Source organism: Narcine bancroftii, chromosome 9, assembly GCF_036971445.1.
Source record: "Narcine bancroftii isolate sNarBan1 chromosome 9, sNarBan1.hap1, whole genome shotgun sequence".
NCBI classification, from domain to species: Eukaryota; Metazoa; Chordata; class Chondrichthyes; order Torpediniformes; family Narcinidae; genus Narcine; species Narcine bancroftii.
Window position 1 is genome coordinate 116,094,327 of NC_091477.1, and position 27,287 is coordinate 116,121,613.

The 27,287-nt window shown below is 44.7% G+C and overlaps 1 protein-coding gene and 1 pseudogene across 3 annotated transcripts in view; both read right to left on the minus strand.

Annotated features, from left to right (window-relative positions):
- Nucleotides 1-6,341, minus strand: part of cp (ceruloplasmin) — a 51,798-nt gene extending 45,457 nt beyond the window's left edge. For all 3 annotated transcript variants that reach the window (XM_069897410.1, XM_069897411.1, XM_069897412.1), the window contains exon 1: nt 6,147-6,341. In XM_069897410.1, coding sequence (XP_069753511.1) covers nt 6,147-6,304 — 158 coding nt within the window. In that variant the 5' untranslated portion in view covers nt 6,305-6,341. The remainder of the gene's footprint in view (nt 1-6,146) is intronic.
- An 11,720-nt stretch (nt 6,342-18,061) lies between these two features.
- Nucleotides 18,062-24,430, minus strand: LOC138743610 (transmembrane 4 L6 family member 1-like; annotated as a pseudogene).
- Nucleotides 24,431-27,287: the final 2,857 nt, after the last annotated feature.

Here is a 27,287-nt window from a genome sequence, read left to right on the forward strand (position 1 = left end):
TGGCATCAAGGAAGAAGGTTAGTGTAGTGGTTAACAACACACTGTTATGGCGCCAGCAACTGGAACCAGGGTTCAAATCCCATGCTGTCTGTAAGGAGTTTGTCCTTTCTCCCCTTGACTGCGAGGGTTTTCCCTGGGGGCTCCGGTTTCTTCCCACTGGGGTAGTAGGTCAATTGGGTTTAATTGGTAGCACAGTCTCGTGGGCCGGAATAACTTCTTACCATGATGTATGTCTAAATTTAAAAAGACATTTACAATTGGAGAGCACCATACATCTCAAAGCAACTTCCAGTCATAGAATAAGGTAATGCAGAAATTCCAAAGTTTTCTGGTCCAAACCATCTGTGAAACCTAGCAGCGCTGCGTGCGGGCAGTCACCACTCCAGACAGTACAATCTGCGCCATCTCCTCTACGAACCAGCGTCGCCCTGTGGGGGCCACCATCTTGGGCCATACGGAAAACACGGTCTTCTCAGACATACGACACCACAGGGAAATAGCGAGGGCGGCTATCTTGGGATCGAAAGTGGCCATCTCGGGATCGTGAGCACCTATCAGATTCAGACAATGAGTCTATACTGGCCTCTGTCACCCTGATCCAAGAGGCATCACCCAATCTCGGTGAGCAGGCGCTCAATCAACTGTTAATTTGATAGCAGGAGTACAGAAAGTTTTATTCACCCCGATACCCTTAGTATGTCCAAATCACATACAGCAGCCATCCATGGGTTGTATATAGTGTCCCTGACCATTGGAGGCATAGTTTACAAACATTTCAGACTACTCATAATGCCACAATCCTGTGCCCCCTTGCTTTGGGGCTAGACTTCCAGTGCCAACTTCAGAAAGTTATATTGAAATTTGATGAGCCCCATCCCCTCCTCATCATTTGCAATGAACAGTTCACAAGTAGCCTCTATGTGTGATCTGTGGCCTCTCAACTTTCAAGGTCAAACGCCCCCCCACCCCCCGCCCCTGCCCCACCACTGTCCGCCACCTCACCCCTGACTGCAAGCCAGTGTGACCACCAGGAGTAGATAGTACTGTGCAACAAACAAAGCGCTCATTAAGTCAGAGGTTCAGTATTTGTTGAGCAAGGACATCATGAGGCCAGCAATAGCCCTCAGAGTCCCCAGGTGGTTGTGGTAAAGAATGGGGAAAAGAATAGGATGGTCATAGATTACAGCCAGACCATCAACGAGTACATGCAGCCCAATGCGTACCCCCTTCCACGCATATCCAATATGGTCAAACGGATCGCATAATATTGGGTATTTTCTACGATTGACCTGAAGTCAGCATATCACCAACCAGAATGTTTACTTACAATCATTAATGAATACTCACGTTTCCCCTTTCACCATTCCCTGCCCAGACATGACCAAGGCCGCAGTTATCTAGGCCCTCTGCAATAAATTCACACGCTTTGGGTACCCCGGCTTTATCCACAGCCACCGCGGTACCTCATTCATGAGTTTTTCTTTGGCTTGGCTTCGCGGACGAAGATTTATGGAGGGGGTAAAAAGTCCACGTCAGCTGCAGGCTCGTTTGTGGCTGACCAGTCCGATGCGGGACAGGCAGACACGATTGCAGCGGTTGCAAGGGAAAATTGGTTGGTTGGGGTTGGGTGTTGGGTTTTTCCTCCTTTGCCTTTTGTCAGTGAGGTGGGCTCTGCGGTCTTCTTCAAAGGAGGCTGCTGCCCGCCAAACTGTGAGGCGCCAAGATGCACGGTTTGAGGCGTTATCAGCCCACTGGCGGTGGTCAATGTGGCAGGCACCAAGAGATTTCTTTAGGCAGTCCTTGTACCTTTTCTTTGGTGCACCTCTGTCACGGTGGCCAGTGGAGAGCTCGCCATATAATACGATCTTGGGAAGGCGATGGTCCTCCATTCTGGAGACGTGACCCATCCAGCGCAGCTGGATCTTCAGCAGCGTGGACTCGATGCTGTCGACCTCTGCCATCTCGAGTACCTCGACGTTAGGGGTGTGAGCGCTCCAATGGATGTTGAGGATGGAGCGGAGACAACGCTGGTGGAAGCGTTCTAGGAGCCGTAGGTGGTGCCGGTAGAGGACCCATGATTCGGAGCCGAACAGGAGTGTGGGTATGACAACGGCTCTGTATACGCTTATCTTTGTGAGGTTTTTCAGTTGGTCAGCGCTTGACGTCCTGCTTTGCGGAAACTGCCAAAATGTTTGGCCTGGAAGTCAGCCTGAAGAAAACTGAGGTCCTCCATCAGCCAGCTCCCCACCATGACTACCAGCCCCCCCACATCTCCATCGGGCACACAAAACTCAAAACGGTCAACCAGTTTACCTATCTCGGCTGCACCATTTCATCAGATGCAAGGATCGACAATGAGATAGACAACAGACTCGCCAAGGCAAATAGCGCCTTTGGAAGACTACACAAAAGATTCATGAGTGATGAACTGCAAAGGTACCTGTTGGCCAGGGGCATCACCACAAACAGGACCACCAACTATAACCCTAGAGGGAAGGGGCAAGTAGAAAGGCAGGATGCCACAGTCTGGAAAGCCAACCTCCTGACACTGAAGTCATAGGGCCTCCCCATCTCCCAAAGGAAAGAGGTCCTTCCAGACGCACTCCACTCCATCAGATCACTTCTATGTACAACCTCTAGCAACACGCCTCATGAACGGATGTTTGCTTTCCCAAGGAAATCTGCATCCGGGACTATACTGCTCACCTGGCTGACCTCCCCAGGACCGGTCCTGCTTCGAAAGCACGCCAGACAATCTAAGACTGATCCACTGGTCGAGAGGGTCTTTCCTCTCCATGCTAACCCCCAGTATGCCTGTGTTGTCTTCCCTGCCGGGCAGGAGGACACAGTCTCGATCCAGGATCTGGCACCATCAGACACCTGTCCGATCACCACTGACCACCAACAGACACTTTCCCCCACTGCTACCTGAGGGGTCACTGAGTCTGCGGCTGACCACTCTCCACCCATGTTGTCACCCATGATGCACCAGCACCACATTCCCTTACTCGCTCACCTGCACCCCCCCCCCCCGCCCTGACAAGATGTAACCAGTGATGACAGGCCAACCCCACAAGCTGCTCAGGATGCCCCAACCATTACCACATCGTTCACTGTGGCAGAGGAGACGCCGTGACAGACTTAATCTGTAAAATATATATTTGTTTCATCTTTTTTTTCTCAGACTCTTCTTAAAAACGAGGGGGTGAATGTGGTAACCCACTGTTATGCTATGATTGGCTGCTGCCAGCTGGACACGCCTCCTGAGACTGATCCTACCCAGAGCCCTTTGCACACTCGCCATTCCACTCTGCCTTGGTCAGTCAATGAAGTTGACTATAGTTAATAAAAGCCCTCCAGTTTCACAATTTCAGACTTTTGTGATTATTGATGGTGCAGGGGTGGGGGGGAAGATTTAAATGGGACTCAAGCAAAAACTTTCCACATAGGCAGTGGTGTACCTCTAGCATACATTGCCATAGAAAGCAGTAGAGGCGGTTATAATTATAGCACTTAAAAGACATTTAGACAGGCACACAGATAGGAAGGATATGGGCCAAGTGCCGGTAAATGGGACTAGCTCAGTTAGGAAGCTGGTTGGTGTGGATGAGTTGGGGGGGGAAAAGGCCTGCTTCTGTGCTGTGCGACTCAGTTATTCATGGCCTGCATGGTCTCATCCAAAATTGGGACAGGAGACATCCAGGCAGAGTGTAAGCACTTGGAGTGGATGCTGTCAGATCCCCAGCAGTTGTCGTGCAGTCCTGGGCCCAACATGTCACACCCCTCGCCCCTGCTGAGCTAATATTAGCCCTCACAGCTAACTTCTCCACATCAAGCTGTGGAGTGAGCCATTGCCCAGTGTCACAGAAGCACAGTCAGAGAGACACCTCTGGGTGGAGACTGCTGCAATTATCTATATCTAGTGCTGATTCCATTAGGACCTTGCAAACACCTGTCCAAGTTCAAGAAACCAACTGAGTGTCAAAGTCTCCAGAATCACCTTGCATTTGTCCACATTAACCTGTATCTGCTCAGCTAATCTACACCCCTCCTCATCTGTACCTTGGAGAAGGGCTCTGGCCCGAAATGTCATTAATATACCTTTACCTCCTAGGGAAACTGTGAGACCAGCCGAGTTCCCTCAACATTTCTGTATTTTGACTTTCGTGTTTCATCCTTCTGCACCTGCTCAGCTCAGATTTCCAGATGGTCTACAGCCCTCTCTATCCACTGGCAACCAGCATCACCATCTACAGCTCCACCAATCTTGGTGCCAGCAAAGATCCCAGCGTTGATCTCCACAGTTACCCTGCCGGTAACAGACCTGCACTCACAAATGACCCTCCACCACTACCCCCTGACCCCATCACCAACTTCGGACTAATTTTTCCAGAACACCTTGGATCCCATGTTGTCTAATTCTCTGCACATGCCTCTCACCTGGGACTTTGTCAAATGATATCCTTTGAAGACTGGCTCCCAGTTCTAGACAACCCAACTAGAGAAAGTATAGACTCTGGCTTGTATCGTATGGACTCCCAGGGGGAATAGTGCTATTAAAGCCGAGTTGTGCCAGGACTGCCAAACAAATTGTGTTCCTGGGAAATTCTGGAATAATTTCCCTGGTACTACTGGCAAAAGAATAATGAAATTATGCCATTTCAAATGCATCTGATGCAGCCATACCAGGAATAAAACATGAAAGTCTGCAGATGTTGTGATTGTAGTAAAAACACAGAAATGCTGGAGGAGCTCAGCAGGTCACGCATCGTCCATAGGAGGTAAAGAGACATTTGGAGCCAGCGCCCTTCTTCAGGAAGGGCTGGAGAGATTTCTGGAAAAATGCATGTTGGGATTTGTTCCAAAAAGTGCCCTTTGTTCATCTGTACATTGTTAATATAAATCTGCTGTGCATTAAAATCCATGATCAACAGATTCACCTTTTTAATTGGAAGTATGACATGAAAACTGTCTGAATTCCCCCCTTACTATCTGTGCATGTTTATGTAGCCTCAGGATTCAGGGTAGTAGATTTAGAGATGAGGAGGAACTGCTTTTCCCAGAGTAGTAAATCTGTGGAATTCTCAGGCCAAGGAACCAATGGAGGATACCTCATTAAATGCAGCTTGATAGATTTTTGCATCCTCGGGGAAATAAGGGTTATGGGGAAATGGTAGGTAGGTGGAGCTGAGTCCACGGCCAGATCATCCACGATCTTATTAAATGGCAGGGCATGTTCGACAAGCCAGATGACCTACTTCTGTTTCTTTTCCTTGCATTCTTTTGAACACAAAATGTATTAAGGTCAGTGCCAGATCGAAATATTATGCAGAACTTTGATCACACAGAATTTTCTTACAAAAAAGATCTGATGTCTTACCCTGCACCTATTTCTTGTGTAAAACATGAAAATCTGCTGGCACTGTGGTTGAAGTAAAAATACAAAGCTGGAGAAACTCGACATGTCAAACGGTGTCCTTTATATATCAAAGATAAAGATACATGGTCAATGTTTCAGGCGTGACCCCTTCATCAAAGTATTTCTTTTGTTATTTGTCGCTTCCCAATTCTGTCGCGAGCCAAATGAAATCCAGATCTGCATTGCTTTCTTTATGACCTTGACATTACTTTTCAGATCTATGCACCAATATTTTGAGCCCTTGTGCATTACTTAGACATTTAGTTTTGAAAAAAAAGTTTCATCTTTTTGTTCTTCCAATCAAAACATTCCACCTCACTTTCCACTTAATCCCACACTACAAAGCCTTTCTGTTTATTGGTGGGCTCTGTATCGAGCAGGGAAAAAAGAACAGTACTGAGTATTGCACAAGAGATATTGGTTTTCAGTGCAACGATCTGTCAATAAGTAAAGTCCAGCATATTGATGGAGAAATCGTCTGTGGCTCACTGTTTACCTGGCAAACAAAATAATCCTCTCTCATTTTCTTAATTTCCAGATTCCATCTGCAAATTAGCTCAAGTACACAATCAGACACTCATTTCCATTCTGACCCTCCTAGCAGATCTATATCATTTAGACTGGCTTTCTTTGTCAGAGCCACACATTTCAAATACCCAAATGTTTAATCCAGACACCAAGTATCGCTTGGTGTTCTTTCTTAGTCATTTTGCTTATTTCTACTCACTCGTCCTTCTCGAACTTTATGCCAGCAATTATATTTTTGCCACTTGGAGCATAATTCCATTCGATTTCCCTAATCCCAAAATAATACTCGCGGGTAATGGCCAGGGAAAAGCCACTGAAACACAGCAAGGAGAAACAAAGAGTTAATACTGTCTTCATGTTTGGTAGATCTGGAATTCTCCAGTGGCCAAACTGAATGGAGTGGCTACTTTTATACGGTAGGGGAGGAGCCATCTGCCCTGTTTGATTTACCTGACCAATTGGAACAGGGACAATTGCTAAATAACATTGGTTTTGTAAACTCAGTGTACAGGTGCTGTTCCTCCAAAGCACTTGCACTTAGAATCATAGAATCTAATGACGATGTTGAAGTATTATGGCCTGGGAGAAAATAAAAGCAAAATTGCTGAGATTAGCAGACTTTAACTTAAAAGTGTCAAATATTGATTGTCAGCAAAATTCCAAAGGCAGCCAGATGGAGGTGGGGCTGGGTCACATTCCTCCTGGAGACGATGAGCAAACCACATTAACTGGAAAGCAGATAAAGGAGAGGGAGAGTCCAGTCATGTGTTGACCCTGGAATGTCACTCCCAGAGATTGAGCTGGTGCCATCAGTGAACTATCTTGGAGTATGAAAATGGGCAAAGAAAAGGAAATGTTGGAAAGTGTACAGCCATACACTTCAGTAGAAGAAATAAAAGGGGAGACTATTATTTGGATGGGGAGAAAATTCAAAATGCAGAGGTTCAAAGGGAATTGGGAGTCCTCGTGCAGGATACCCTAAACCAATGGTTGTCAACCTGTTTCTTTCCACTCACGTATGTATTCCCTATGCCATAGGTGCTCTGTAAGGGTATGGCGGTATATGGGTGGAAAGAAACATTTGAAAACTGCTGTTTTAATCGTACCTAATTGACTCATTATGTGCACGGTTTCATAACTCCAAAGGAAATGGGCCAATGACAATTTTTCTCAAGCAAAATATTTCAATAACAATTGGGTCTAGAGCAGTGATTCTCAACCTTCCCTTCCCACTCACATCCCACTTTAAGTAATGTTCTGTGATTAGTAAGGGATTGCTTAAGGTGGGGTATGAGTGGGAAGGGAAGGTTGAGAACCACTGCCCTAAATGTTAACCTCCAGGTTGAGACAGAGATGAAGAAGACAAATGCAATGTTTGTGTTCATATCTAGATGCATAGGATGAAAGAGCAGGGATGTGATGCTGAGGTTTTATTAGGTATTGGTGAGTATGGGGAATAATTTTTGGGTCCTTATTTAAGAAAGGGTTCAGAGATGATTCACAAGAATGATTCCTTGGATGAAGGGATTATCTTATGAGGTACACGCAAGCCCTCTCTTCTGCCTTCTCACTATAACCTTTGATTCCCTGACTATTCAGATACCTATTAATCTCTGTCTTAAAGCCACCTGTGGTCGCCAGTTCCAGAGGTTCACCACTCTTTGGCTAAAGAAACTTCTTTGCATCTCTGTTTTAAATGGGCACCCTTCAATCCTGAAGTTATGGCCTCTTATCCTAGACTTTCACAACACGGAAAATAACTTTGCCCCATTTACTCAGTCCTGGCCTTCAAGCATGCAAAATACTTCTATGAAGTTTCCCCCTCATTCTTCTGAATTTCAAGGAGTATATTCCAAGAGCGGAATGGCAGAGGGGACTCGATGGGCTGAATGGCCTACTTCTGCTCCACTATCTTGTAGTCTTATGGTATTTTCTGGGATAGAAAAGACCATAAGACTACAAGACCTAGAAGACATGCCAAGACCACTAAGGCCAGAGTGTCATGACCACATTACCCAATCAAGAAGGAGTTGTGCCTATTTGTTTGTGATTGGTCCTTTGATGGACTGAGGTAAATTGAATGGGAACATTAATTAATCTCTCAAAACAAGGTATTTAAGCTTGGACTCAAAGAGTAATAAAAGTATACAGCTATTCAACAGTTCTTTGAAATAAATTCTTTAATTTCGCCTCGGTTTAAAACACCTTGGTTAATTTGAAGACTATGACATGGTTGGCGTAGCAGTTAACACAACACCAGTGATCGGGGCCGGGGTTCGAATTCAGGATTTATGGAGATGGAAACAAAAATGAATACGTTGTGTGATGAAATGTCAACTATGAAACAAGAAATGTCTGTAGTTAAGAGTGATATTAATCGATGTATAAAATCTGTTGATATTGTACAAGATCATTTTTTAAAAATTGAAACAGCCTTTTCTGTGTTGAAATCAAGTGGAACGCAATAGAGAAAAAATGGAAAAAGTGGAAGGTTCTTTTGTAGATTGGCGGATTCAAAAAAGGGGATTTATTGAAGAAGATTGATTCATTGGAAAATCAAAGCCGAAGAAATAATGTGAAAATAGTTGGTCTTCCAGAGGACATTGAATGTTCCGATACAATAATTTTTAAAAAAATGTTGGATCCCAGAGGTACTGGGTAAAGAGCTTTTTCCTGAAGGTTTGGAACTGGATTGGGGCCATAGAGCGTTGAGGAAAAAAAAACACTTCCAGGACAAACACCAAGGGCAACCTTATTTCGCTGTTTGAAATATCAAGACAGAGAAATGATTTTACGAATGGCGGTACAGAAAGCACGGCAGAGTCAATCCCCATTGATGGTTCAAAATAATAGTGTTTTTTTTAATGCCGATTTGAGTCAAGAGGTTATTAGAAAGACAACAGGAATTTAATTCGGCTAAAGATGTCTTATGGCAAAAAGACTATAAGTTTGCTTTTCATTATCCTGCAATTTTGAAGGTTTTTTACGGAAATTTTCAATCTCAAATTTTTGAGACTGATCATGATGGCTTGGCTTTTGTTAATTCATTGCCAGAGTTGCAAAGAAACGGGCAGTCTTCATTATCACCTCCCACGGTTTGAAATGAACCAGGGATCTAGGTTAATTGGATGTAAACTGGGTGAGAAGGACCAGTGGTCGAAAATGGCTTGTCACCTCGCTGTATGTCGATATTCTAAATGAATTCCAAGACCATGGTCTGTGCTGACCATTGGCCATTGGCCATTGGCTGACCCAATGTAAGCAAATTGTCACTTCTGTTGCAGAATGATTTACAGCTTTCTATTACTCTATTCTGACATTTATGTCTCCACTAGACCCACTGAGAGGCAAAAGAAGTCCTTCATTCCTTCCTCCCTTGGATAACCAATGGATCAGGGAAAAATAATAGATTTTTTTTTCAGCCTGTCCTCTTGAGCTGAATGTCCTGTTTCCACACACTGTGCTTGTGTTCCCACTGTCTGAATTTGAGTGGGAGCATTTCAGTTCCACTGGCATTGCAGACAGCTCTGTAATGAATCTTAAAAGCTCAGCTTGTTTTGATTTTTGAAGTTTGAGATCTGAAGCCAACTTTTTCATTGTTCACAATGTTCCTCCTACACCTGTATCAACTGTATTGCCCAACCTTTGCAATCAACGTACACAATGTATTGCAGCAGGAAGGTTGCAGCTGCAGTTAAAGTATAACTTTAAGCGATTGGTGATATACAAGGACCATTGAGAAGGATTGTGCACTCAGATATTTTGAACATGGTAGTAATTATTGTCATCTGTCACATCAAAGAGATTTAGTGGCAGGAGATCAGTTTCCACAGGGCTGGAGAACAGAATGAACTGTCAACATTGGAATAATGTATCAATCCTTTTCAACATTCTGCGCAGGATACTGAGATTCTCTCTTACAGGAGAATCCTCGGTTGTGATTGAGCCCATCCATTATGGATCCCTTCTGTGCACTGATGTTTGTGGTGGATCTCCAGATTTTTTTTAAATTTAGAGATACAGCATGGTAACAGGCCCATGTGACCAAGTGTAAACATGTGCCCCAACAGTTTCTCCCCCGCAACCATCAGGCTCCTGAACGAACCCTATAACAATGTTCTTGTGCTGCCCTTGCTCGGTGCTAATTGCACACTGTGTAAATGGTGCTCTAAACATGGCCGTTGGAGATAACCTGGTGGTCTGTTTGCAGAAGAACCCTCCTCACTGTACCAGGTATTTATGACAAATCAACTCAATAGAGCTGGATGAGCTTATTAACAGAGACACAAAAATTTATGACATGATGCGGAGAAATCAGTCAGTTTTCACAGAAGGCACACAAAACCGGTCAGATATGTTAGAAAGGCAGCACAGTTAGTGCAGAGGTGGGTGCAACGCTATTACAACCCAGGTTTGAATCCAGCGAGGGGTTTTATATGATCTCCCCATGTCTGCATGGTTTTCTCCAGGTGGTCTAGTTTCCTCCCACTTTAGGTTAATTGGGGTATTTGTGCGGCAGGGCTCGTTACCGTGATGTATGTCTAATTAAAAAATTTAACAAGTCCATTGGCAATTTGGACCAGGAACTGAAGGGGGAAAGAATTTGTCAAAAATAGTGCAGATGGACGTGAGACCTTGGTGGTTGATAAATTCAAAGGGCTGGGTGTTTTACATTCTAGGGTTTTTAAATAGGAGGCCATCCTGCTTATTATTTTCCCAACTTGTTGCTGAGGATGAGGGAGTGGCAAATGTGATCCTGCTATTCAAGAAAGGATGCAAAGAAGCAGTAGGGAGCTTTAGTGGCAGGGAATATAATGGGATCAACAATCCCAGCATCTCCACCCTCTATTCCCCTTCCCACCATGAAGGGGAAGGCAGCGAGAAGGCTACAGCACAGGGCTCAGTACCCAAAGAGCTCACTCCAGTCTGCTGGCAAATCAGGAATGAGGACTGGAAATTGTGAGGGCGCTAACTGCAAGCAGATCTTTTGAAGGGCCATGGGCACTGGCAGTTTCCTAAACGCTTCAGGGGTTTGGTATCGAGGGAAATAGGGGGCACAAAGCAGTTCTGGGAACTGGCACAGCCACCAACTCAATGAATGATGGAACAGTCTCGGAGTGGCCTTAACCCACTCCTGTTTCTCATGTTCTTTATTGTAAAACACAAATTAAAATTGAAAATAGTGACAAGAACAAGTGCACATTTAATGTCGAGCTAGTTTATTAAAATGTACTGAGTTTGTCATCATTGCATCAGTGAGCAGCGCGTCTGACAATCTGATGGGATCAGTTAATGGTCCAAATAAATAATTTAAAAGCCACGTGCAGCATTTGTCATTGCAGTCAGTGCAACGCTATTACAGCGCCGGTGACACAGGTTTGAATCTGGCTCTGTCTGTAAGGAGTTTGTATGTTTTCCTTGTGTCTACAGGTGGACCATGGAGAGCATTCTGGCTGGCTGCATCACTGCCTGATATGGAGGGCGCCAACTCTCAGGTCAAAAATAAGCTCCAGAGGGTTGTTAACTCGGCCTGCGACATCACGTGCACCAGACTTGACGCCATTGAGGACCATCTAGATGAGGCAGGGTCTTTAAAAAGCAACCTCCATCCTCAAAGGCCCCCACCACTCAGACCACACCCTCTTCAATCTGCTACCATTTGGAAAAAGGTACAGGAGCCTAAAGACGAGCACTCAACGGCACAAGGACAGCTTCTTCCCCGCTGCCATCAGATTCCTGAATAACCAATGAACCAAAGACACGGCCTTACTTTTCGTGCACTTTTTCTTATATATAGTAATGTCATAAGATGGTTATAATATGAATGTTTGCACTATTGACGCTGCCACAAAAAACGAATTTCATGACTTGTTCATGTCAAGAAAATTCCGATTCTGATTCTGATTCTGTCTTTGTGAGTTTCCTCTGGCTGTTCCAGTTTCCTCCAATGTAGGTGGATGCAGTTGGGAAGGGGAAGGAGCTGAAAGGTGATGGAGGAGGGGGCAGAGGGCTGAGAAAGGAGCTCTCTGACAGGAGAAAGGGACTGGACATCTGGAAGAGGGGTTGCAGGCCCGAAATGTCGACTGCCTATTGCTTTCCACTGCTGAGATCCTCCAGCACTTTTTTGTGCTGCAGACAGTCTGGTGAACTTTTATTCAAGGAGCTTGGGAAAAGTGTCAACACAAGCATTCGACAGAAATAGGAACATTTGTTTGCATCAAAGCCTAGTCATTTCACTGAATTTCAAAGTCAATTTCCATTGATACCTCAGAGGGGAGTCCAAGGCCAAAGTTTCCAAAATGTCCCACTCTCCATGGTGGATAGTCATCAGTGTGGTCTACCATGGTAACTGTGAATGGCAATTAACATAATAGAATAAAATGATACACAACATATAGAAATACAGGAAAATGACATGAAATGGTTCCAAGGAAAGTAATCTCAATGACCAATGCTTCAAATCACCCATGAGTTCTCCTCATTAACCAAATCAAGGAGATGTTCTGAAAGTCCTGAATGTTTATTATTATGAGGTTTTAGATTCCACACCAAAGAGCTGCAGGGCCTGAGCCTTGATGGAACAGTTTACACAGGGCACTATCTAATGTTTAAGAATAAATAATTGAAAGTCTTGGCTTCCCTCAGTACCTCACACCCCCTCTGTCCTGGTTATTTCCCTGGTGTCACCACCTCACCTCCAACGTCCCAGCCCCTGTCCTGACCCCCCCCCCCGCGCCCCCCAAAGATGGTATGCTCGCTCTCTCCTCACCCTCTGCTCAACTTATCAGTAGTTGTTTTCCTTAGGTCCGCGGAGTTCAATCTCTCCGCCCGCCCTCCCTGAACCCTGACTACTGCCTGCTGCTGCTGTTATCATTCCCACCATCTAGTCAAAGGTCAAAGTTCAGATTTATCGTCAAGAGTATGTACAACCCTGAGATTCTTTTCCCAGTGGGCCAGGCGGATTTCTCCTTCAACTTGGGTTGATGGGGCGGTGGGGTGGGGGAGGGGGTAGTTTTTGTCCCTACCTTTTTACTTTTGTCTCCTGTGAAATATCACTGGTAAAATCAGGCACTAGAGTTTAGCTTATCAGATATCTGACCTGATCTGACAGGAAGGTCAGAGGCATAAAGAATCCTTCTGAACAACACAAGTTCAATGCTTTCCATCTGAAGCAGCCATTATATAGAAGAAAATTATGGACAGCCAGTGCCCTTTTCCCAGGATGGATGTAGGCCATACCAGAGGATATCGCTTTAAGACAAGGGGAGGAAAGTTTAGGGGAGACCTCAGAGGTAAGGTTTTTATTTTTTGCATAGAGAGTGATATTTGGAATGCATTGATGGGGGTTGTTGTGGAGACTGGTATAATAGGAACATTTGAAAGACTCTTTGATGGGCACATGGATGTTCGAAAAATAGTGAGTGGCTATGAGGTTTCTTTATATTTTTAAAGATTTTTTATTGAAGTTTGCAATAATATAAAAATTAATCATTACAATTATATATTGAAACACAAATTACAAGAAAAAGAAACCTCACCCGCATTAATTCAAAACCCTGACCACTATACAAGGTTGGAAAAAAAATCTAACATGTGGTTATCAAGTAATGACAACCTGGAAATGGACAGCACAGCATCGAAAGGTTATAACAACCCTAAAACTTTAGATTGTGGGAATAGTCCATAAAAGGGGCCCATGTCTTTAGGAAATTAGTATTTGAATCTTTAATGCCATATCTAATTTTTTTCTAAACTTAAACAAGACATAATATCATTTAGCCATTGTGTACGTGTAGGTGGAGTATTATCTTTCCATTTAATCAAAAATTGCATGTCTGGCTATCAATGAAAGTAAAAGATAAAAATTCAGTTTTGTGTTGGAGTCAGTAAAATGTCATCTTCTTGAAAAGATCCCAAAAGAGCAATTAAAGGGCAAGGTTCTAAATTAAGAATCACGGATAATGTTCGAAAAATATCTTTCTAAAATTTTCTAAACTAGGGCAAGTCCAAAACATATGAATCAAAGAAGCCTCAGCAATGTTGCATTCATCACATTGAGGATTGATATCAAAATAAAAACGAGACCATTTAACTTTAGACATATGTACCCTATGGATCACTTTAAATTGCAATAAACAATATCCTGCAAAAAGGGAGGTCACATTAATCAAATTACAAATGGAATCCCAAACCTCATTAGAGAATGAAAGATTTAAATCCTGTTCCCAGTCTCTCTTGATCTTAATGAATGAAATTATTCTGAAATCAACCATATTTTATTTAAATGATATGGACCATTTGGCCCATGAAACTCGTGCTACCCAATTAGCCTAGAAACCCCATACATTTTTGGAGGATGGGTGGAAACCAAAGCACCCAGAGAAAACCCACTCAGGTCATGGAGAGAATGTACAAACTACTTACAGACAACGCCGGATTCGAACCTGGGTCACTGGAGCTGTGATAGTGCTGCGTTAAACACCACACATAACCGAGCCACCCATGATTGGAAAGGGATAAATTATTGTGGAGTGGGATTATATAAGTCAGCACAATATTGGGTTATGACTGAGGTGTACTTTTGAACATATCACCTTTGAACGAATGAAGCGTGTGAAATGTTGAGGCCTATAATACAAGTCACTGCTCAACAGGATTACATGGTGGCGCAATAGTAAAGTCACCGTTTCCAAGCATCGGGGAGGCAGGTTCCGGCCCGACCATTGGGGATGTCAGCGTGACTACGTGAATTTCCTCCCATTTCCTCGCACATCCCAAAGACATGCAAGCTCGTTTGCCACATATAATGCCCCATAATGTGGTAGAATTTCAGGGGGAATAAATGAACACGGTTGGGGTAGCAGTTAGCGCAAATCTGGGAATGCCCCAGATTCCCAATGAATGAGAATGCAGGGCATCACACCAGTCCTTTCATCAGCTAATTATATCTCCAATTTGTATCCTTTCCAGATATAATGGAATCAACCTGTGCTTACATAAATGGTAGGTGGTCTTGCAGATAGCTCCAATTTCTAATTTTCCAGCCATTCACTTGATCAATGAACAACTCCCCGTGGACTGAACATGTACCTCTACCCCCTATGGTCTGAGACTGGCTGAGTTCCTCCAGCACTTTTGTGCCTTTACTAAACCCACCCATGGGGAATAGTCATCAGTGGTAACCATTAGTACATTGGAACAAAACTAACAACATTTAGAAAATAGAGGAAAATGACAGGGTTACAATGGAAGTAATCTCAATGGCCCCCTGACTAATGCTGCAAATTACCAATGTGTTCTCCTCATTGACCAAATCAATAAGATGTCTTGAAAGTCCTGGGTGTTCATTAAGAGGTTTAGTTTCAAACCAAAGAGGGGCCCTGCTTGAGTCTAGGGAGAACAGTTTACACAGGGCACTTATCTAATGTTTAAGAATAAATAAATGGAAGCATCACACGGGCTCTGATTTCCCTCAGACTTTGTCCAAAGATGGGTGGAACCCAACTTCATGTGAGGTGGGATGAAAGTCTGAGGAAATTCAGGAGCTTGAGTTCATGCAAGCAGACGACAGCACAAGGACTTCCGGCGCAGCACGACGGGACGCTGGAGCTTGCATCCGCTTCCATTCGACTCCACGTGGCTGCCTCTTAAGCATCATTCTGGAAGGAGAGAGTAGACTGATATTTTGCAGGGGATCTGAACAATGTCCAGGCAACTCGTGTTAATAGAACAGCCCTCTACAGTATGATGGGCTTTGTGGCAGGCGGCATTGCTAAATCGAGTTGTAGTGATTTATAGCACAGAACTAGGCCGAGTCCCATATCCCTGTGTTCAGTTCATATCCCTATAAACCAGCCATTCTCAACCTTGGTTTCGGCTACGGCCCCTTTAGGTCTCAACTCAAATTTTATGGGCCCCCCTTCCCTGTGAAACAGTCAAGTTTAGTTGGTTTCTGTGCTTCTCTCCTACCAACTATATTAAAAAAAAATTTAAATTTAGGATTTCAGTCCATGGCCATCCTTAAATATTTTTGATTTTTAAATTTATTTATAGCAAGGTAGATTTTAACAGGTGCTGTCCAATTACAGTATACCCAAATTTACCTACAACCCCATACATTTTTTTGGAACATGGGATGAAACAGGAGCACCTGGACAATGACCCATGCAGGTCACAAGGGGAACATACAAACTCCTTACAGACAGTGCCTGATACAAACCCTTGTTGCTAGCGTTGAAATAGCATTGGGGTAACCGCTATGCTAACTGTGCCGCTCCGGTTGAGAATGGCTGCTGTAAACCTTTCCTATCCATGTACCTGTTTAAACATTACAGTTGTACCTGACTTTTCACGTCCTCTGGTGACTCGCTTTATAGCCCCACCCTCTGCATGAGGTTAAACAAGAAAATCTGCAGATGCTGAGGTCGAGTGCAATACACAAATGTTTTGCAGAAACTCAGCAGGTCACTCAGCATAGATAGAAAGACAGTCAAGGTTTTGGGCCCAGGCCCTTCGTTAGGAATCTGGAAGGGCTCAGGCCCAAAACATTTACTTCTTATTGACTCTGTGTGACCTGCTGAGTTTCTCCAGCACTGTGTGTGGCAACCTCTATGTGGCAAAAAACAGGTTCCCCTCAGGCCCTCATTAAATGATCTAGTATAACCTAAATTCCCCAAGGCCAATAGATATAAATGTATCTCCTGCCACAGATTGTCAGGTGACAGAGAGCAGGTAATCACACCAACCCCACAGTCAGGTAATTTTATCTTTAACTGTTACCTTTCCCAACCAAGTCCATCACCCTTGGAAGTCTAAGGCATGAGACATAGAAGCAGAAATCGGCTATTCAGCCCATCAAGTCTGCCTGCCATTTAAACAGAAACTGATTCATTTTCCCACACAGCCCCACTGCTCAGACTTCTCATAACCTTTGATGCCCTGGCTAATCAAGAATCAGTCAACCTCTGTCTTAAATATACCCTAATCTTTGGACTCCACCCCTCCCAGGTCCTGAGTGCTACCTTTCTACGGATGATTCTCTCAGAAACTGAGCTTCTATGTTGAGAGTCACCTCTCCTTTCAGATTGAGGTTTCTATGCATTCGTAAGTGTGCCCTTGGCTTTCAGGCTGACTTTAATCACCAGATTACTGTTCATGGCTGTTGTTGAGTCAATACCACCCAATTAACCTACAACCCCTGTATGTGGGAGGAAACTGGAGTACCCAGAGGAAACCCACACAGACATGGGGAGAACATACAAAAATCTGCTTACAGACAGCGTGAGATTCGAACCCTGGTCGCTGACGCTGCATCAGCATTGCGCTAACCACTATACTAACCGTGCTGCCCTCAAACGCCACAATGAAGATAGGTATTCTTGATGTCCCCGGCTGAGTGAGTTCACACAGTAATCCTCACTACAGGAAACCAAGTGCTGAACAGGAATGCCATCAGATGTCAGCCGCATTTTACCTAAGTTCCCCGACCACCACCTCTCTCCTTGTGTCTCAAAGAGATTCACTTCTCAGTTGCATCAACCCACCCATTTCTGATGTTCCTTTCATTTTGCTGCTCTAACATCCCCCCCTCCCCTCTGCCTATCACTCCCCCCCCCCCCGCCCCACCCTCTCTAATTCTCACCCACAATCAACTCAGGTTCAAATTCAGTACTCTCTGTAGGGGCTTTGTACCTTCTCCCTGTGCCTGCATGGGATTCCTCCCACCTTTCAAAACGTACGAGGTTTGTATGTTAATTGGTGTATTGGAATAGCATGACATGATGGATCAGAATGACCTGTTACTGTGTTGTATGTCTAAATTTAAAATTTAATTCCCAACTCTTCACTCATCTTATTTCTTGCTTGCTAGGCCCCCCCTCCCAGAAACCCTCCCCCATCTGATCTCGTATATGTTGACTTCAACATCATTGCTTCTTCTGACCTGTTTTTAAAAAAAATGTCGTGTTAGAAGATGTGAACAGAGGAAGGAAATACATTGGTATGACCCACCTGGGAGTTGGTGGGTGGGGGGGGGGGGCATGTTGACAAGAGAGGGAGGTCAGGTTTGCTTCTCTTTCTCCTATTTTTAGGGGTGCGGGCAGAGAAAAGTTGATATCAGGTATATTACATTTTAATGTATTTATTACATGACCTTTGAAACCTTTGGAGAGCACGCAAGCTGGAGGCAGACCTGTAAAGGAATTAGGAAGCTCAGAGATAATTAAACAAGATTAAGGGCATTCCATTTCTTCATGGACAAGGTGACCACAAAAATCAAGTGGATTTCGAAAACAAATCGGGATTTTTATCATATTGTGTGAACAGACCCTTCAGCCCAGCATGTCCATGCTGTTCGTTAGCATTCTGGGCCAGTCCCATTTGCTTGCATGCGGTCCACATCCTTCCTAATCACAAATCCATCCAAGAATGGGCACAAATAGATAATTAAGAGTCAATGAATTGCAACATTGTCAACAGTGACTACATACTGAGAACAAATATGTTGTAAGAACTATTACGGGCAACTGTACGGCCAACAAAATGCAGTCAATAAAAGATATAATTCTCAATTAGGTCTGTGGAGATTCAAGTGGGAATCAAATCTACTTGGAGAAATGTTTTTTTTAGCTTCATGTTTTTGTTCAAACGAATTTGCAAAATCTGCCAAGAGCTGATGCAGCAGTGATTTTTAAATAAAAATATTGTCCTCAGACCCATTCTGATAAATAGAGTGGTACCCTTGACCTGGCTTCTGTCCTCTTCTGTGAGCAAACCAGATTTTTAAACCAATCAAATAACTTTATAAAAGATTTACCAGATTTTTTCTAAATTATATTGAGGTATAGTTGTCACATTGTATGTAGGAAACAACCCTTTCTCATTTTATAATCTTCTAATGGGCAATTGAGTGACTCCACTAGGCAGTAGATGGGAGTCAAAAGGCTTTTATTAACTTGGACATTAGATCAGGCCTGGATCCGAGCAGGAAGTGATCTGGGGTCTAAGTCTGGGGTTGGGACCTTTATTAGGGAATCTCCTGGGAGGGTCAGAGCGAAGGATGGGGCAATCCAGGCCAGGGCATATAGTTATTACAGTGGTGGAATACCTCATCCCACCACACCTTCCTCTGTCCCTCCATCTCCTACCCTCCAGCTCTGCATTCACAGAGCCACCCCCTAACCTAATCAATCCTCACCTTTCCTCTCCTTCCCTCTGATTCATCCAATTATGGCTTACTGTCCTATGGTTCTCCCCCTGCTCTTTTTTTTCCCCTTCTACCCTACCCTTTTAATTCAGATGATGGCCTGCTTTCTGCTCATACCTTGTAGAAGGCCTCAGGCCCAAAACATCGGTTTATATCTTTATGTCCTATGGACGCTGCATGACTTGTTGAGTTCCTCCAGCATTTTTGAGCTTTGACCACAATCACAGCATCTGCAGACTTTCTTGTTTCACTCAAAGACGTTTAATAAATGCCTTTGAGCATCTTTGAATTGAGACTACTCACTTACAATATATTCATGTGTAATAGACAAAAGTTGCCCTCTTATTTTTGGCCCTAAAATCTGGAATTTTCCATATATTGTGTTTAAAAGTCAACCCCCGCCCCCCATTCTTGTCCCTGTCCACCTGCCCACCGGACTTCCTGACATGTCAACTGCAGACCCTTGTCTATGCCCAGGCCACCCACCCCCCACCCATCCAAACTCCTGACACCTCATGGACTCTTGCCTGGGCCCCGACTGCCTGCTCAATTAGGCTCCTGATACCCCGGCCGCCTTCCCACTGAACTCCAAATGCCCCGGCTGCCCGCCCATCCAAGCTCCTGACACCTCTATCGCGGACTCTTGCCTAGGCCAAGCCCACCTGCTCACCTGAGCTCCTGATCCCCTGGCCGCAGACTTTAGCCTAGGCCTCGGCCACCAACTCATCCAAGCTCCCAAAACCCCAAACAACACAGGTACCTATCGTGGTCAAAAGTAGTATCTGTGTAATAGTCAATCCCCCTAAGAATAGGTCCATAAAATTTGATTATTGCACATGTATATACGGTAATTTTTGAAGAATCCTGGGTAGTATCAAGCTCATCTCAGGGACTAATTCATTAATTGTGGGTGAAGCCTGTGTCTTGCACAATGCTTTCCACAATGGAGCACAAGTTTTCAAAAACCTGATTGACACAGAACTTAATTTGCAATGAAAGCCCCATGAGCTGATTCCAGGGGAACTGCTCCAAGAACATTCCATGGGTTCAAGTGAAAATTCCATCCAGATTGGAAATGAAAATGTGTGATTTTACCTCTTGGTTACGGCAACTGCTTCCAACAATCCCTCCGACAAAACCATTTATTAACTGAACAAAGCACAAGTTGACTTCGACCCCACTCAGTGCCAGGAGGATGGAAAATAAAGTTATGTTCCATGTCACAATGTGCTTTGGTTCAGTGCACTGGCTCCAGGTGGTGTAGTTGATGAGGTACCTGGGAAGTGAGATGGAGCAGAGTGTCAATTCCTCCAGTCTCATTTCTTTCCAGGATAGCCTTCACTGGGTCATTCCTAAGGTTCACATCAAGATGGTCCTACAGCAAACCCCGGACAACATTATCTGGCACTTAACGCCAAGTGGGATGGAAACCAAGGCCACGAGAAACCACAGAGAGCTGAGAACGCAGCTCAGACAATCACATAAGCCTTCCTGCCCTCCATCAACTCTTTCTATACCATGCTGTCTCAGTAAATTTGTCAATGTATTAATTGGCTCATCGCACCCGGCCACACTCCCTTCAAACCATCCCACCCCCCCCCTCCCCAATGAGTGTGAAATCAAGCAGATTCAAGACAGTTCCTTTCCCACTACTGCCATTCTCCTGAACAAACATCACACTGGTAAAATAACTGATCTCTCCCTGTAACTGAACTCTGCGCTGTGTTTAATTTGCTGTAATGTGTATGTATGCCTTGCTAGATAACATGCATATTGAAAACTTTCACTGTGACAATAAACTTGAAAGGTTCTCACAGGACTGAAACAGATCACTCAGCTGCCCTGAGCTGCCCTTCCTCCTGCATGACTACATTAACCCTTTCAACCCATCCTACTCCCTCACTCTTCATTGCAAAGACTACAAGACCCAGTCACTGACACCAGAACCACAGATGTCACCTTTCCTTGACTATTGCTGTAAGAGACAGAAAGATGCAACAAGGCCACATGCCCATCCACAAACATCTTACCAGAGGACCTCTGTACCAGATGTGGGGAGGAAAGTTTAGGGGAAACATCAGGAGCAAGTTTTTTTACACAGAGTAGTGGATGCCTAGAATGCATTGCCAGGGTTGGTGGTGGACGATGGGGCAATATGGAAATTGAAAAGACTCTTAGACAGGCACACGGATGCAAGAAAAATAGAGGGCGATGGGTGTAATGTAGGGAAGATTTAGATTGTTGAATTGGTCGATATTGGTTGGCAGAACATTGTAGGTTGAAGGGCCTGTGCTGTGCTCTAATGTTCTATATTTTATTTTCTACACTTATCCAATATTAATCTCTTCCCATTAATTTTTAAAAAAATTAAATTTAGGCATGGAGGTAACAGGCCATTTCAGCCCAGAGTCCAGGCCGCCTACACCCCTGAATATGAATGGTGGGAGGAAACCGGAGCTCCTGGGGAAAACCCACACAGACACAGAGAATGTACCAACTCCTTACAGACAGAGGAATTTGGACCCCAGTCCTGATTGCTAGCACTGTAAAGGCATTGCACTAACAGCTACACCAACCGTGTTCGTTTATTCCCCCTGAAATTCTACCACATTATGGGGCACTATATATGGCAAATGAGCTTGCATGTCTTTGGGATGTGCGAGGAAATGGGAGGAAATTCACGTAGTCACGCTGACATCCCCAGTGGTCGGGCCGGAACCTGCCTCCCCGATGCTTGGAAACGGTGACTTTACTATTGCGCCACCATGTAATCCTGTTGAGCAGTGACTTGTATTATAGGCCTCAACATTTCACACACTTCATTCGTTCAAAGGTGATATGTTCAAAAGTACACCTCATAACCCAAGTTCCAACGGTTGAGAAAAAAGAAAATTCAGAAAAATCTCTGAACTCTTTCCAAAGTCTTGACAACCTTCCTAAAGGAATTGTCTGTGTCCAGAACGGTTAGTGTAAGGGTGACTCAGTTAGTTTAAGTGTGTCACAGTTAGTGTAAATGCAGCACAGTTAGTGTAAAGTGGCAAAGTTAGTGTAAGGATGGCATGGTTAGTGTATGCGTGTAACGGTTAGTGCAATGTTATTACAGTGCCAAGGACCTGGGTTCAAATCCGTTTGAATCTGTATGGAGTTTGAATGTTGTCCCTGTGACCTCTGTGGGTTTCTTATGGGTGGTCCAATTTTCTCCACCCACCAAAAATCTACGAGGTTTGTAGGCTAATTGGCCATGTGGGTGTAATTGGGCGGTGTGGGGCTGTGGGCTGGAAAGGCGTGTGGGTGTAATTGGGCGGTGTGGGGCTGTGGGCTAGAAAGGCGTGTGAGTTGCTATATGTCTGAAAAAAAACACACAAACTAGCAGCAGGACTCAACTATTTGGCCCTCCTCTACCATTCATTCAATAGATCAGGTAAACTACCTGCCTTTTCTCCATCACCCTCATTTCCCGACAGTTCAAAAAGCTGTCTAACTATGTCTTAAATACATTCAATGGGGCAGCCTCTACTGCTTACTTGGGCAGAGAATTCCGCAGATCCACTTATCTCTGGGAAAGGCAGTTCCTTCTCATCAATGTCCTAAATCTCCTCCCCTGATTCTTGAGGCTTCGTCCACTATTTCTAGTCTCACCTGCCACTGGAAATAACTTTCCTGCCTCTCTCTTCCTTTCATTATTTTATGTCTCTATCCAATATCACTGGATGGGACAATCTCCATTCAAAGGTTTGGTTTCCTTCTCAATTAATGATGCCCTTCAGCATTCAAAGGTTTGTCCACACATGCCATTAAGATCATTCTTTTCTGCGATCAATTACAACCTTGTCCCATTATAACCACTTGCTCAGCCTTCCTGATAAAGTGCGTCATTTCACAGTGGAAGCATTCAACTTATTTGGTTTTAATAACCTCCCATTAGTGTCGTTGAAGGGATATCGCCATCCCATCTCTGTGAAGCAGAGGGACCTTGGGATAGTCCCAAAGCAGAGACAATGATGCAGTATCCACCACCAATCATCCCGATCAGAGCCACCAGAACGGAGGCAATCATCTGATTGGAAGAGAAAAGGCAGCGTCAGTAATGCCATTAGTCTCAGGTTTCTGACCTTCACTTCCTAAGGAGGTTGAGAAGGGCAAGGCTACTGGCTGCCATCTAGACAGCATTATACAGGAGCATAATTGAGTGTATTCTGTCTGGCTGCAGCATTGCGCGGTACAGTAGGATTAGATGTCACAATGTGCTTATGACTGTGCGTCACTCCGCACCTGTCTGCAGCACGCTCGGATAGGTCACTTGCATGTATGGGTGAGACTGCCTGTCAATTATCAAGAAACTCGATGGTTTTTCAGCACATGGAGATGTTGCCGACTGCCGGAGTACGAGCTGAGGGACACACTGAGGCTTGGTTCAGCCAATGGGAGGGTTCTGTGGGAAGGACCACAGTCTAGGGTCCTTCTCTCACTGGAGATTGAGGGGCTGTATCTGAGGGAAAGTCCCTCAAACAACAGAGGGGGTACCAACGACAAGGTGCACAGTGGTGGCAATGGTGTAAACAGAGTGTATGTAAAAATGTTCAATGATGGAAATGTGTGAGGGTGTGAAAAAACTTTCAATGGGTTTCTCTTTTGTAAATACTTCATTGTGAATAAAGTTTATTTTTGGAAAAAAATCCTGTAACTGAGTAAATCATCCCAAAATATTTATACATTGTGTGTGTGTGTGTGTGTGTGTGTGTGTGTGTGTGTGTGTGTGTGTGTGTGTGTGTGTGTGTGTGTGTGTGTGTGTGTGTGTGTGTGTGTGTGTGTGTGTGTGTGTGTGTGATTATTATGTGCTGTGTATTGTGTATTGTACGAGTGTGCACTGTGTTGGGAGAAACACTGTTTTACTGGATTGTATGTGTGCAGTCAGATGATAATAAACTTGAAGTGGAACTTGACAACAGAGTATCGGGTAGATTGTACATTGGTAGAGCATTTTATGAGGGGGAGTTTGTACCGCAAAGCTCTTCCTGCAGTTCTCGTTCCCACAACAATCATCATCTTCAAGGCCGATAAACCACCACAATTGGGCAAAATCATCTGCAATCAAAGAAAGGACATAATTAAAGGTTGAAGCTGGAATGAAAGGTGCCAATTTCAGTCATGCAACACCACCCTCTGCTGGGCTCCACTTACATGGCCTTTCACCAGACTCCCTCATTGGAAAAGAGGTGCATGGGATCTTCCCAAAGACAATTAACATCGTAACTGCTGTGGTAATGTGTGGCAGGGAACAATATGTATGGCCTCATGAAACGATTGCCCAATGGATGTTGTGTCATTGCTATGGTCTGACAAATTGCCCACAGCCTCACCACAATACTGTCTCTGAACTGCATTAACCCACCCCAGACACTGATCCAATCCAGACCCCAAACACCCCTCACTTCAGACCCAGACTGAGCCAATCCAGACATTGAACCAGTCCACCCCATAAGCCTGTGTTTAGAATCCATCCCCTCTGAAACTTTCTGACACGTGCACCTGTCCAAATGTCTTTTCAACTTGTTTCCTCAGGAAACTCACTCCACATACTTGCCACACTCTGTGTTGTCTCCCAGGGCAGCTTGAAATATTTCCCTGCTAATCTTGAATCTATGCCCCCTAGTTTCAACAACATTTCCCCTCCCAGCCCTGGGCTCTATTACCACCACATGCTCTCTATAGCTGTCACAAGCCATTGACATATCCCAGTTCTCAGACACACTCTCTCTCTCTCCAGTCAGAACCACCAATGAACTGCATGCACTGGTAAACCCAAACTCCACCTCAATTCAACCCCCCAACCTCACTTCCAGATACTGGTATAACTAAGTCTGTAGACATTGCCCCACCCAATACATAAATATTGCTCATACAGTCCCCGTACAGTTCCTGGGAGAGCGCATCACAGACCCAACTCAGCTGTAAGACAAGGCCCACCCCTAACCTCTGGACAGCAACTGAATCACCCACCCAACTTCTACAGGTGGAAAGTATTCTGACTGGCTGCATCATAGCCTGGTTTGGTTATTCGAGTGCCCTGGAACTTAGAAAACAACAGAAGGTAACAAATGTAGCCAGATCCTCCACAGGCTCGGACCACCCATCCATATAAGATGTCTACAGTGTGTGGGAAATTGCCTCAAGAAGGCAGCCAATATCATAAAGAACCCCCATCACCCTGGTCACAAGTTCTTCTCATTGCTCCCTTCAGGAAGTCTGAGACCAGCCCCTCACAGTTCAAGAACAGATAAGTTCCAACAGCTATTAAGCTCATGAATTTCCATTGTTACACTGCTCCAACACCAGAAAATCTGTTGGTACCATTGTAGCACCACTTTTTTTTCTTGCTAACTGTGAATATCTATGATCTATCTTTCTATCCAATGTTGTCTCTGTTTAATTTAATTTAATGCACACTATTGTAATTGGGTTCTTTTTGTGAAGTACATACTCAGCTGCAGCAATTAAGAAGTTTGTGCATATCTTTCTTTCTTTGGCTTGGCTTCGCGGATGAAGATTTATGAAGGGGTAAAATGTCCACGTCAGCTGCAGGCTCGTTTGTGGCTGACAAGTCCGATGCGGGACAGGCAGACACGGTTGCAACGGTTGCAGGGGAAAATTGGTGGGTCCGGGTTGGGTGTTGGGTTTTTCCTCCTTTGTCTTTTGTCAGCGAGGTGGGCTCTACGGTCTTCTTCAAAGGAGGTTGCTGCCCGCCGAACTGCGAGGCGCCAAGATGCACGGTTGGAGGCAAGATCAGCCCACTGGCGGTGGTCAATGGGGCAGGCACCAAGAGATTTCTTTAGGCAGTCCTTGTACCTCTTCTTTGGTGCACCTCTGACACGATGGCCAGTGGAGAGCTTGCCATATAACACGATCTTGGGGAGGCGATGGTCCTCCATTCTGGAGACGTGTCCTACCCAGCGCAGTTGGATCTTCAACAGCGTGGATTCGATGCTGTCGGCCTCAGCCATCTTGAGTACTTCGATGTTAGGGATGAAGTCGCTCCAATGAATTTTGAGGATGGAGCGGAGACAACGCTGGTGGAAGCGTTCTAGGAGCCGTAGGTGATGCCGGTAGAGGACCCATGATTCGGAGCCGAACAGGAGTGTGGGTATGACAACGGCTCTGTATGTGACAGTAGACTCTATCATTAGGGCAGACAAGGAACTGCCTCTGATGTCAGCAGCTACTTTACCATTAAATTAGTGTGAACAGCCAGAAGCAAAAGGCTAATGAGGCAGCACAATGCTGGAGCTGCTACCTCACTGCTACAGAGACCCAGGTTCAATCCTGACCTCGGGTACTGTCGATGTGGAGTTTGCATATTCCTTCTATGACTGCTTGGCTCCGGTTTCCTCTAACCTTCCAAAGTCACATGGGTTTGCAACACACAAACGTGCTGGAGAAACTCAGCAGGTCACACAACATCCAGAGGAAGTAAAGGGCAACCAGCGTTTCAGGCCTGTTGCCTTCGTCAGGTTTAAGAAAATAACCCACTCGCTTTCATGGGATATCAGCACCTGCTTGAATGGCTGAATGTCCTCCTGAGCTGTAACAACTTGTATGGTGCCTTTCACCTAAGGACGCCTCCCAAGATGCTTCACAGGAGTGCTAAACCGCAGTTTGAAATGCAGCCCAAGAGGGAGATATTGGAACAAACACAAAAGCTTAGCCAGGAAGGTAGGGTTTTAAGTTTTAAAAGCATCTTTGACAAGGAGGGGGGGGGGGGGGGCATGAAACTCTGGGGTTGCATTGAGGAGCATTCCTTTGTAGGAGAATGCTAGGATGTAACACAGGCAATATGGAGAGCTTGGATTCAAGAGAAGTAGCAAGAGAGGTGTAAATAATTTATTTTCCACCAGGATAGGGTGCATTAAAGTGTTTAAGATCAGGGTAAATGGTTCACTGCCATCTCCAATGTCCGAGATCTCCAGAAGATGGAGACGGATAGAAAGAGAGAATGGGGTTGGGGGAGAAGGAACACTGTTTCTGAAAGAAAGCTGTGACATTTTGTATAAGCAACTGACTGATAATTTGGATAAAAATGGAATAAAGAGAATTCAGAATAGGTAGTCACATGGGATCATTTGTGTGGACAAACCAACA